This window comes from Egretta garzetta, unplaced genomic scaffold, assembly GCF_000687185.1.
Source record: "Egretta garzetta isolate BGI_Z169 unplaced genomic scaffold, ASM68718v1 scaffold656, whole genome shotgun sequence".
Classification (NCBI taxonomy): Eukaryota; Metazoa; Chordata; class Aves; order Pelecaniformes; family Ardeidae; genus Egretta; species Egretta garzetta.
In genome coordinates this window covers 367,504-381,225 of record NW_009259968.1, presented here as the reverse complement: position 1 = coordinate 381,225, position 13,722 = coordinate 367,504, and the positions used below count along the sequence as shown (strand labels likewise).

The following is a 13,722-nucleotide window of genomic DNA, read 5'->3' as shown; positions in this document are numbered from 1 at the left end:
GAAACAGAGGCCAGCTGGTCTCTTCTCCCAAGTGTGAAAGTGTGAATGTGTTTTATATTGTGCCTCCTAAAAATGAAAATTTGACTACACTAAGTGGCCAACATAAAAGGGTTACCACCACCATCATGTGTCTGTGGTTTTGGGAGTGATCACTGCTGTGGGGCTTTGTACTGTTCTCCTAATGTGGCTATGAGGCTTTTTTAGGAGAACATGACTAGAACCCTACAGAGACTTAAGGACAGAGACCCTATTTAGAAGATGTGAACAGCTTTAGGTGCACAATAGGTGCCAACACACTTTGCTTAGAGACCATGACAGTTCCAAGCATACATAAAAGGTGATTTTTAAGCACATAGTAAACTTTGTGCCTTTTGGAGTTTGTCAGCAGGTTCAGATGCCTGAGAGGACAGGGCTGTGATCCATGTTAGATACAAGTATATTTAAAAACCCGTACATAACCATAATTACCGTGTTAGGCACCCAAACTACAGTCAGGAGCAGAAGTGCAGTTTAAGCCCTTATCACAGCAAGATGTATTCAGTATCAGATGAGAGCATATTAAAACATATGCACATTCCCATTTTTAAAATATATGGCCATTCTCATTTTTAATGCACGAGCAACAGAACTATCACTCTTACAAAAATATTAAGTATGTTTCAAGACTGAACTAATCACCCCATCACTTTTAACTTACATCTCCTATGAAGCCTATATTGTATACAGGCTATATAGTACTATGAAGTGTACAGCAAGTTACTAAAACTGTGCATAAGACAGAAGATCAACATCTTAATATCCTTTTGGAAAACAGACAGATGTATTGTTTAGTCTTAAATGATTTCACAGACCAAGCTGATGTGACAGTAATTTATTACATTACTGCATGAAGAGTTAGAAGAGTTAAAAGACTAGTACAATGCTTAAGGCTGAAATTCAAGCCTATGCAGAGAAACTAGTGCAAGATTCATATACTACTAAAGTACTACTAAAGCACTGCTTCCAAACAGGCAATAAACAGACTAACATATAAAGTGTCACTGGTGCTAACAGTGATCCTAAGAGGAACCCCTCTTAAGAAAAAAAAAATTGTGGGAAATTCTCTTATGAAAGATTCACTTCCAGGGTTTGGGTCTAGATACTAACTGCAAGAAGCATTCTCTCAGATATTTTCTGGAATTAAGTGTAGAAACACATCATTTTCTTAAGAAGCTGCCTCAAAAGGTGAAGTTTTGAGAGACAGAGATCAAAAGATGGAAGGTTCAGGGGGCAGTGTAGAACTATAACATGATTTTCAGTGTTTTCAACACCAAGACAGACCTCTATTACAGATAACTCTGTAGCACTTTACAAAATGTACACTATATATACATTACAGATGCATATAAAACAGTATTATTTCAATCACTAAGTTCTTCCTCATCACTGAAATAAGCACTTTTCTTAATCCGTGGACGTTTTGAATCATCTGAAATGGAAGATTCCCCTGCAGTCTGCGTCCATCTTTGTTGTTCCTCTTCAATTTTGGCTTGCTACAGTGAAAGGAGGAAAAGTATTAGCTAGGATTAAGAAAAATTAAGAGGCATTACAAATAATAATGCTAATTATTAATATGCATTGAATTATTTAGTAAGTTAAAGAATTCAAAGGGTTTATCTCCATTTCCAGATAAACCGCACAATGAATGCACTAGAAAACATTACTGAAAGCAGTTCTCGCACACGAACAGTAAGTCTTCTGCACCAATGCAGTCCACGTGGAGCACCCTCTGCTTTCAAAGAGAGGAACTTTGCCTATGGCAAACTTACAGAACTGTAGAGCAGCTGAGATCTGAAGCAAAAGAATGCATCACGTTTTAAATTTATATTATTGGGTCAGCTCTGTTCTACTAACAAGTTCTATCTGTTGTTTTTTGCAGTCATTCATTCAAGGAATGAATGTCTTCAGGGATGCAAAGGTTGTTCAACTAAATGTTTAAGTAGGTGCTCCTTATTTTTACTGAGAAATATGCTATCCCAGTCAAAAATCTTCGGATGGCGAGAGAAATGGGAATGTTTCCTGGCTTGTTTACCTTTATAGGTTTTACCTCCAAATGTGGAGTTTTCTGGGGGTGGGATAATTGTGCATATTAGCATCCTTTTTTTGAACTATGTTATGTAAAAGTTCTGCACTCGTTACAGTCACATTCAGGGCAAAGTTATCTTAAAAACTCTTGAGGGTTTTGGGCGGGGGGACGGACAGACAGGGGCACAGGGAACAGTTGAGGACTAGGGAGCCAAGAAATTTGAACATCAGGTCAGGCTTGCTCTGTGGAGTGAAGCAAAAGCCTGTAAAGAAGTATTAAAGAAGACAGTAATACAGCTGTCAGACTATCTATTTACATAACAAAAAATGCATTAAATATGTTTTGAGAGAAGAGGTCTATCAGAGACTGTGATGGCCTGTATTAGGCAAAGGAAGTGTTCCTGAAATAGACGTTGTTCAAGGATGTTCTAGTGAGTGAAGGCAGAGGATGTACCTGGTCATTTAGACATGAGCCTTTTTTGGCTGCTCAGTTAACAGAGTAAAGAGGGATTTGTGGATCAAAAACCTAAAAGCGCGTAACAGCAGACATGACAGGAAACTAAGCAGCAAAGGAGCTTGAAGGAATGAAAAAACTGCAATGCACAAACACAGCAATAGTGAAACAGTAAAAAAAAAAACAACCAACCAAACAAACAAAAAAAACCCAGCCCCCAAAAAACACAAACAAAAAACCCCTGACTGAACATGCTTGCAATATGAAGAAACCAACTAGTCAGCAACTACTGCCAGGCAAGAGTGTCCTGAGTGCTACAGAGCTGACAGACCTATGGGTGTATCTCAGAGCTTCTGAAAAACAGCTAAAAAAGGAATTAGAGTTGCATTTAAATAATAATAAATATGCAATGTTTCAATTTTGTACCTGAAAAGCTATGGCTTGGCTGAGGCTATCTAGAGCAGGGTCTTCTCCTTCCTCTTCACTTTCTTCTTCCTCCTCACTTCATTGTGCAGAAAGAGAAAAATATATAGATCTTTACTTTAGGTGTTCAGTATGAAAAAGCTTCCTAAAAGAAGTAGTAACATGTCAATAAATATACATACATTTCTTCTGGCTCAACTGTTTTCTTTCTCTTCTTCTTTTCTTTTTTTTTTGGTGGCTCACGCTCTCCTAGCATATTTTTTGGACAAGCGTAACTTAAATGTCCTGCTTCCTTGGAGAAAAAGAAATATTGCTTAACAGAAACCATAACAAACAACTATATGCTGAAACATATCGTGAGGAAAGTTAATGTAAGACAGTTTGTGGGGAAAAAAATGGAAGCAATTAGTAAGATGAATGGAATGCTGAATTAGCACACAGAAGACAAACTCTTCTCTATAAGCTTGCCATAAAAAAATGAAGAGATTGGTGGTGATATGCATGTTTAACTGCAAATTGAGAACAAGCTATGAGCAAAGTAGATTTTCTTTGGCAGCTGCAATAGCTGAATACACTGCAGCATGGTTTATGTTCAAGTCAAGGTATAAACCTCAGCATTAACAGTTTAAGAAACAGGAGTCAACATTTTTGCTTTAAAAAGTGTTATGAATATAAATCAAGTTTGTATTTGACCTTAAATACTATCCAAATCTCAGTCTCCTATGTTATTATGTTTAGGAAAAGTGAGGAATTGCTTACAACTTAAAACACACTTCTGTTTAAAAACAGTTATTTCCAATATTTATTTTGCTGCCAACTGTATCCTGAACTTCCAAAGATATAGCAAAAGCAGGTATTTTGAAGCAAAGATGAGGAGGTTTTCCTTCTCAAAGAGCATTATACTGATATTCAGATCTGTCTGTTCATCAGCATGTTAAGCAGAATTTATATGTACCTATTTTCCCCCATCCCTAAACTCCCAAATAAAAGACAGAAGGGGTACTATCATTCTTGAAAATGGTAAAACTGTTAGGCAATTTGATAATATCAACAGAAAAAAAAAATAACAGCACAGGCAGGATTAGCAATGGCCAAACTGAAGAAACAAGCTGGGAGTCAAGAGTTGGAAAGTATTAGTTCATTTTTGGTTTTACTCACCCCACATTCGTAACACTTAGACTTATCAAAGTAGTTACGCCTGCGAATGAATTCTGCTGCTCTTCCATTATCAATGGCAATACTTGCTTTTATTACTCTTCCAAACAACTACAGCAAATTGGATTAGCAATGGCCAAACTGAAGAAACAAGCTGGGAGTCAAGAGTTGGAAAGTATTAGTTCATTTTTGGTTTTACTCACCCCACATTCGTAACACTTAGACTTATCAAAGTAGTTACGCCTGCGAATGAATTCTGCTGCTCTTCCATTATCAATGGCAATACTTGCTTTTATTACTCTTCCAAACAACTACAGCAAATTGGAGAAAAAAAAAAAAGAAAAAAAAAAAAAAGGTAAACAGGCTCACGCTCTCCTAGCATATTTTTTGGACAAGCGTAACTTAAATGTCCTGCTTCCTTGGAGAAAAAGAAATATTGCTTAACAGAAACCATAACAAACAACTATATGCTGAAACATATCGTGAGGAAAGTTAATGTAAGACAGTTTGTGGGGAAAAAAATGGAAGCAATTAGTAAGATGAATGGAATGCTGAATTAGCACACAGAAGACAAACTCTTCTCTATAAGCTTGCCATAAAAAAATGAAGAGATTGGTGGTGATATGCATGTTAAACTGCAAATTGAGAACAAGCTATGAGCAAAGTAGATTTTCTTTGGCAGCTGCAATAGCTGAATACACTGCAGCATGGTTTATGTTCAAGTCAAGGTATAAACCTCAGCATTAACAGTTTAAGAAACAGGAGTCAACATTTTTGCTTTAAAAAGTGTTATGAATATAAATCAAGTTTGTATTTGACCTTAAATACTATCCAAATCTCAGTCTCCTATGTTATTATGTTTAGGAAAAGTGAGGAATTGCTTACAACTTAAAACACACTTCTGTTTAAAAACAGTTATTTCCAATATTTATTTTGCTGCCAACTGTATCCTGAACTTCCAAAGATATAGCAAAAGCAGGTATTTTGAAGCAAAGATGAGGAGGTTTTCCTTCTCAAAGAGCATTATACTGATATTCAGATCTGTCTGTTCATCAGCATGTTAAGCAGAATTTATATGTACCTATTTTCCCCCATCCCTAAACTCCCAAATAAAAGACAGAAGGGGTACTATCATTCTTGAAAATGGTAAAACTGTTAGGCAATTTGATAATATCAACAGAAAAAAAAAATAACAGCACAGGCAGGATTAGCAATGGCCAAACTGAAGAAACAAGCTGGGAGTCAAGAGTTGGAAAGTATTAGTTCATTTTTGGTTTTACTCACCCCACATTCGTAACACTTAGACTTATCAAAGTAGTTACGCCTGCGAATGAATTCTGCTGCTCTTCCATTATCAATGGCAATACTTGCTTTTATTACTCTTCCAAACAACTACAGCAAATTGGAAAAAAAAAAAAAAGAAAAAAAAAAAAAGGTAAACATTTTGGGATTGTAAACCCAACCCTCCTGCCATAACAACTTTCCACAATTTACCTGTTTGTTATTAAGTGCCCGAGAACAGTTTTGTGCAGATTCTTTATCCAAAAACAAAATAAAGGCAACTCCTTTGCTCTTCCTGGTGTCTTTGTCTTTCATAATAGTAACTCTGAAAACATATAACCACATTTTTGATACAAATTGCTTTAGAGACATTTTTTCCTTAAAGATCTCCATGGGATCTTAGCTTTGTTATATATATATAGCAAAAGGAAAAAGTATATTTAACAATAGAAAGGCTCACTAAACAGAAACTCAGAGAAAACAGCTAACCTGGCCATGTGCTTACAGGTAGAGTGGAGATGATTTTAAAAAAAGTATGTGGGGGTCTTTCTGAGTCCAGTATTATTCTTTATTCCCTTGGATGACTTTAAGTACATAGTCTTTAGATTTGCAGACAACATAACTGGAGGGAACTACACATACTGGAGGTGAAGTTAAAATTCAGGAATAATCTCGACCATTGCTAACATTGCTGAAAAACACAGTGTACTGAACTGCATCCAAACTGAGAATTCTATGTTTCTGTAGGACTAACCATCTGAACAGGTTCATGATAGGAAACAAGTATATGCTGGAATCCAGGCAGGTCATGGATGTGTGTGTTATTTTACATAACATACAAAGTTAAATCTTCAGTCTAACACTGGAATCAACAGCTCCAGTAGCACATTGAGAAATTCAAGAAAGATTTAGACACAGTAAAAACAACAGAAAAAGAATGACAAGAGATGAAGGATGGGGGAACCCACACAACCTCAATTCTTTCAGTCTTAACATCAATTGTTTTTAGCACCTCACTCCCCAAAAAATCCCAAACAGTGGAAACAGGATGCCAGTCTGCCTGTACATGAAAATAAAAGTACGTGTTAAAAACTAGGGAATAAACTCCTCCCTGTGTCCACCACAGGTAGAACAAGGTTCAGCCATAAAGCAAGATAAGACATTTTTTTAAAAAACAACAAACAAACCCTACTTCAGTGCCGAAGGCCTACCAGAGAACTTGTACAAGTAACATATGACCTGTACTGTAAAATAATGTATAAAATAAAAGCTCAGTAAAGAAAGCTCAAATTTCCCCCAGATACACACACAGAAAGATATAGCTTAGAACAGTTTTGCTACCAAAGCCTCTTGGACAAGGGTGTGTCCAACTGAATGCACCGAGTTGAAGTGTCAATAAAACTGACTTTGGAACAATTCTACCAATTATTTTGCCAAGTTACTCTTCCAAGAGTTCCAATGGAACCCTAACATGACTGTCAGGCTTCTAATTGGGATACTGAACATACTAGTTAGTAACACAAGCATAGAAAGAAACAAGTGCAACAAATCTTTAAAGAGTCAGCAACTTCTTGGAGCCCTAGGAAGTTTGATTTTTTACTGAACAAACTGAGCTGAAATCGTAATAGTCACGATATACTGAGGTGAGAAATGCAGTAGGGAAGAAAAGTCAGTATGTTTCTGCTGAGTTAAGACACACTTCAAAAAGAAGTCTATTAAAGCTTATTTAATTAAGTTAAAGCTGACCTAGATGACATCGCAAAGCTTTCTGCAAAGTGTTTTGAAGTCCCTGAACAAAGACTCTACAGAAATCAAGCTAATATTTGAAAAGTTTTTTCTCAGGAATTAATAACTAGTTACAAATAGGAAAACCGATCCCTGTTAGCCTCAGTTTCATAGTGAACTGGGAATACCAGTAGAATCCCACAGTATCTGCAGTGTTTATTAGTCAGGTCAGCTTGCAAAGGGTCAAAGAGGAAATAAATTTTGCTAGGTACAATAAAAAAAAAAAAATCACAGTAGTATTTTACACATGGTATTCTGTGACTCTTGGCATTTGGTTTAACTTCTGGCAGCAATTAGACAAAATAGGTATCAGCAAGTGAATTTTTTGCAAAACAATATATGGGGGGGAAAACAGTAACTGTGCAGACAGAATTGAAAGTTCTAAATTAGCTACTTTCACACAGGACAGTGCAGAATTTCTTCTGCATAGGCATCCAAAAACACCATTTCTGTTGTCTATGACAGTCAAAAAAAAGGCAAATTCTACACTAGAAAGTATTAATAAAGGAAAAAAAAAAAAGAGGGATGCTGCTATGACACCTTTAAAATAAGCAATGCATTATACAGCCAATACTTCATACAATTCTCATCCTCCTAACAAATAAGTTCAAAAGCCAAGACAGTAGGAAACCCCTAACCCGCAAACATACAGAGTATAAGTACATTACCAAGTGATAGCAGGGAGGTCAGAAGTGTCAAATTTATGGAGCACAGGCCCCCCAAAGGATATTAAACACCAGCATTACTACAACCTCTGCTCAGGATTTTTCTAAACCAGTAGATCAGCAATCAGCTAAAACAGACACCCCACCCTGGAAGCAATAGAGACTGTAGGTGCCCAGCTGTATTGGTCACTGCATGTCTGCCAAAGCCCTACATAAGGGTTTTCCTCTCAGTCAATTTAAAAAATATGCTTTTCTAAAATGGTAGTTTGGCTTTTCCTGCTATTTGTCACCTGAAACACACTCCTGAGACTTCAAAAAGTTTGAATTTAGCTCTGTATCTCACAGGTTATTACAGCAGCTACTAAAAGTTAGAGTAGATATTTGCTGCTGTAGTGTTGGAAAACTGAAGTCTTGAGGCTCGTTCTTCTGACCAGTTAAAAAAATAAACAAAACAAAACAGCAAGTTCCTTACTGTGGCATTTATTTCTATCATTTGAACATAAATGCAGGTATTCACGAGTATTGTTCATGAATACCCCACTTATTAAAACCTGTTACTATGCAGCCTTACATCTAATCTTAAATGCAATACTAAGCAGTCACAATAACAAGTCTCTCTAGAAGCACAAATAGAGGAATTGTACGTTGCAATTGTTTGTGGGAATTGTGACATCTCGTTCACATAAGTAGAAGCTCCCACTTTTACACTTATCCACTTGTGTCCCAGGTGGTGTTTGGGGGAAGGGGAATAACACTTACCAGAAGAATATTCTTTCAACTATTTCAGAGAAAAGATGATTGGTACATAACAACATACTACTTGCTCCTAAGAAGTGGTTAGCAAAACTGTCCTCAACACAAATATTCTTACATTATGCGTGTAACTGCAAGAACTTCCAGTTGTTAAATTAAATTTACACTTTATTAAAAATGAACAGGACTTAGATACAGTTCCACGTTCATACTTAAATTATAAAAAGCACAAGACTCAAGTGAAGCAAAGACATGAAATATTTAAAATGAAAGCTATGAAAATAGCAGGCCGTATCAGGTCACTTACTTGACAACTTTCCCATACTTCGAAAAGATCTGAAATATGAAACAAAATAAAAGTATTTAACAATAGACCACTGCATGTCATTAGTAATAAATTTATCAAGACAAACTTTTCTAAGGAAGAGATATATCTCGGTATTGTATTTACACTCAAAATTGTTGTCAACAAGTTTAATCTGCACAATACAGCTCTTAAAAACTCACCCTGTACAGATCGTTGTTTGTCAAAGCAAAGGGTAAATTGGACACATACACTGTGCTTTTGCTTGGTGCCAACCCACCACTCATTTTTCTGATGAAAGGAGAAAGAGAGAAGATTTAAACTGTATTCAACAGAGCAATCAATTACAAAACAGTTGCAAGACTTTTTCAAACCTAGCCCAGATGGTCATGATAAAGTTAGAGGAAAACAGTTTTCTTTTCCCTTTCATCATTTTACATGAAATTAGTGTTTGCCTTCACATGCTACAGAAGACATACATTCCTTCCCCCTCCCCTGGATCCAAAGCATATTTTTGCTGTATGCGAGTCAGTTTGTAAGCCATGAAAAAAAGAGACAAGTTAGCATACTTAAAATAAGCCTCTGCCAATTCGTGCAGTAAAGAAAGGTTTAGGTCTAGAAAGGAACAAGCAATCTCCATTTATTAAACTTTCTGGCCAACATGTGAAATTAATGACCGTTGTTCAAGTAGCTGCATGTTCTGATTCTTTACACAAGTTTCAGTTCAGCTGCATTCAACATAGAATAAACCACATTTGGTTAAAGGGGGGGGGGAAAAAAAAAAAGCTTCCCTAAAGCAGAATCCAAATTACTGGGGTGGAAAAAGATACGGCATTTGGCTTTAGAATGTATCTCAGCTACTAAAGCAGCAAGTATTTCCTCTTGTATCTATTGCTCAAGCTTCTACACTGCTCTGGAACCGCAAGAGTCCAGAATTGATCATAGCAGAATCCAAATTACTGGGGTGGAAAAAGATACATTCTAAAGCCAAATGCCGTATCTCAGCTACTAAAGCAGCAAGCATTTCCTCTTGTATCTATTGCTCAGGCTTCTACACTGCTCTGGAACCGCAAGAGTCCAGAATTGATCATAGACAGCATCTCCCTTAGTGGCACTCCCCCTCCTGATTAAACATCTCTATACTGGCAGGAACCAGGGAAATCTCAAAGCCATTTCCAATCTCTTTTAAGTTCTTGAAACTAAGTAGCCAAGAAAATGTCTAGAAACAATGAATTGATTCAAGACCCTTGTCATACCTAGTATTAGATGATGTGTATACAGTTAAAGAGTAACTGAACTAACTTGAAAAAGAGCAGCCTATGCTTCTTCCTTACGTTTGGACATTTCCCAAAGCTTTAAGCGGTGCTAAAGTCTGTGCAAAACACTTCTTCCCTCCAATCAATTCTGTAGCCATGGCTCGGTCCAAGAGTCAAGTGAGTAAAATTTAAGATCAGAAAAAAGCAAAACCCTTATGAGAGGGCACACCAAATAGTCCAGCAAAAACGTTCCCTTTCCTACCTCCTCATCCAGTTTCCTGCAGCCTTATTCCTGCTTCTTGGCACCTCTGGCCAATTCCTAACTGAGGATCAAGATATTTCTTCAGCAAGACCAACTCATTTTAAAAATGCAAACAAAAGCTGATGAAGGGATAAAAGGAACTAAAGCACTAGAACTCAACATCCGTCATAGTACGCACAGTTTCTTAGGGGACTTTTCAGGTAGTGAGTTTGAGCAGATTCCTTGGCCAAGTGCCAGCAAAGTAACTAATATCACACTCTAACCCGGCTGTGGTTATTCTCTGCGATTTCACGATTCAGTCATCTCAAGACCTGACATTCCCAGTAGACACTGATTATCCAAGTGTTTTCCTTTTCTTTCCCGACATGCTTACTGTATCACAATTCGAACAGCAGTTTCCAAGTGATTGAATTTTGAGTTCTTCCGTGTTCAGAGACTGTGTTTTTTGGCATGAGCAGAAATGGCAACATAAAGGTTAAGCAAATGAAAACAGAATAAATTTACAATAAAGGCCACACATTGCATCTGGTGTTACACAGACTGGATTAATTATCCCAAATTCCATGCTGCTTGGCATTGGTAACCTCGACAAGCCTAACCACACTGACTTGGCAATGTGCCACCCAAATAAAGGGCCCAAAGTGCAGTTATCCAGATGTACAGTGGATACAGAGGATAGGGTAAGAGCTACCTTAGCGCTACATTATGGTATGTTGACAATGCTAATATATTGCAACAGTGGAGGTAGACCTCAGGTGGCTGTAGATAGCAATTTAACTCTACCTAAAAGACAAGAGAAGCTAGAGCACCTTGTAACAGGAGACCAAGCAGGCCCCATATTACTGAACAGACGGCAGTGAGAACGGCATGACTGGAGCGCAGTCAGCTTGCGTATGCCACAACACCACAGCGCAAACCTCCGAAGAGGAGGTGATACGTCATGTGAAGACTACTACAGGCCTAATAGCTCAGTCGATAGGAAATTAATAATGAATAAAGGCTACAGAACTGCCATTTTCAGGTGCACTCTACTTTTTCCACAAGCAAACTGAAAGAGTTGCACCCTGGAGCGCTGGCTGCCAGACAGCCGAGGCTGAGCTTTGTTTCTAGTCCCCTAGCCACATTTAAGTGAAACAGTCTTGCTGCTCCGATTGCCCAAATACTCTTAGCAATATTGTTTAGGACTATCATGTCAGGACTTCGTACTTTTAATGGCTGACTCACCAGACAGGCACAATTTTAACAGAAGAGAAAGTACAGTAATCGTAAGGCCATCGCCATGCTCATGTTCAAGATGGAAAAGGTTCAAATTTGCCCCTCCGGGAAAGAATATTTCCCCAGATCCACAGGAGGACCTCATCTTCTGAATACTAACGGGTCATTGGGATGGCTTACAAATATCTTATTTAAGCCAGCAGATATACTGACAGGTTTGCAGAATGGCAACATTTAGGCCATTCATCTTATCTACCTAAAAGCCTCACTGTCCTTACTTAAGTCTTCTGCAGCACGTGTTTTACCAAAAGCAATCTCTCAAAAGGCTTGAGCATGTTAAAATGCAGATTTCTGGTTATCTGTTGTGAATACAGTGGTACAAATGCAGTTTTAGACCAAACTAGTGGCACAATTTCTTCCCCCCCTCATAATCCTTAACAAAACATCACACATGTCAATTTTAACCCTGCCTTAAGAAATCCATTAGTCCTTTTTATTTTTTAAACCACCACAAAGCCCCTGTGGGGATACTAAGTGCCAATACCATGTGAATAGCTTCCCCGCCCCCCCCTAAAAAAGCCAATTCCAGCTTTAAGCTAGCTTTCTAGATGAGATAAATGTCATCTGGAGGCTCATCATTGCAAAGCTCGGAGTCCTTTTACTTCAGGAATTTTCTAACTTCATAGAACTGTCCAATACAAGTTTAACATTTTCATCACATTCTTTCTCCTTGATCACCAGTCTCTCTGCTTTATAGGTTTTCACTCCATGGGGTTGAGCACAATTCCCATTAATGTAATAGCCTCTCTGTAATATTAATGCATTCTTCATTTACCATTTTCACATATTAACTTTCAGAATGGGGTTGTCCCTCATTACTAGAGCTTCTTGAATTCAATCTTCTTTGTCTTTTCCAGCAACTCAAACTACAAGAAGCCATTCTTTGACAAGAGCCATCTGTCAGTAATGATTAAGTCTCCCGCAAAATATAGTGCGGTACCCGAGTATGTTTTTCTTGACTCCAATATGCTTAATGCAGCATCTGTCACTCATGTTGAGAACATCACAAGAGAAGACAAAGATCAATTTCAGTAATTGGCTTTTCTGCTCTGTCCCAGAACACATAAGGACACCACCAAAACAGTTCAGACGTGTCTGAAGCATCAAGTGGAGTCTGAATTTACTGGTATTTTCATGAACTGCCATCAACGTTTCAACTTAAGCACAAACTTTCTTCTTTGTTTTTAAGTGCACCGCAGCAAGGTCAGATTCGTGATTTAATTGAGTAGGTACGTATAAATGATTTGTGGCTAAGTTACTCAAGATATGCTCATTCAGGCCAACTAATTTCAGTTCTTCTATCTTGATCCTTAAAACACCACATTTGCTTTCTGATTTAACAGTATCAATAGAGTTTAGACCCAAATCAACAGACTGCTAGTTGGGGCAGGAGTTTGTCTCAAGCTTATAACCAAAAGACTGTGGTAAAGGAGGAAGCCGAATGCCTGTTCTCCTTGGTCCCAGACAAGGGTATTAACCACTTGCTACGCTTCTTTCCTACACAATAGGCGTGTAATAAACTCCCAGAGCAGAATCTGTTTTATCGCTACATAGTCACTTAAATATTACAAGGCAAATAGTAAATAGGATCGGAATTGGGTAGATAAAAGTTGACACTACCAGAAGAAAGTGTGCAAAGGCCGCTCAGTCTGCCAGACGTACACAAAAAGGATCCACGGTCTGAACCAAACTACTCTTCGACACTAATCTATCTACAAAGGCTTTGGGGCAGTAAGATTAAGCAACCAGGCCGCCAGCAGGAACTACATTAAGAGCTTTAACAACAGTTTCTCTCTAAATGCATTTCCAGCACAGTCAAGATGGGAGAAGAGCCGCTTGGTTCAGTCACGTCTAGCCTCACCCAGACCTGGATCTGCCCCTGCTGGGTGAAGTTACCTCACTTCGGGACGCCCCTGCCTCCTCAAAGCCCCAGCCGAGGGAAGCCAGTTCCATTTCAGAGCTCAGTACGCGCAAACCCACGTTAAGGCAAGAGAACGACCGACTGGCTACTCGGAAGCTTCCACACGTCGCGCCGAAGCCTGTCG

General features: G+C 38.2%; 1 protein-coding gene across 1 annotated transcript; it reads right to left on the bottom strand.

Moving 5' to 3' along the window:
* Nucleotides 1–856: 856 nt before the first annotated feature.
* ZCRB1 (zinc finger CCHC-type and RNA binding motif containing 1) lies at nt 857–9,678 on the bottom strand. The gene is made up of 7 exons (XM_009640269.2): nt 9,088–9,678; nt 8,888–8,916; nt 5,591–5,702; nt 5,381–5,488; nt 3,124–3,233; nt 2,945–3,020; nt 857–1,532 (listed from the first exon to the last, which is right to left on the bottom strand). Exons 1-7 carry the CDS (start codon nt 9,169–9,171, stop codon nt 1,401–1,403), a joined length of 651 nt encoding a protein of 216 aa, XP_009638564.1. The 5' UTR covers nt 9,172–9,678; the 3' UTR covers nt 857–1,400.
* Nucleotides 9,679–13,722: the final 4,044 nt, after the last annotated feature.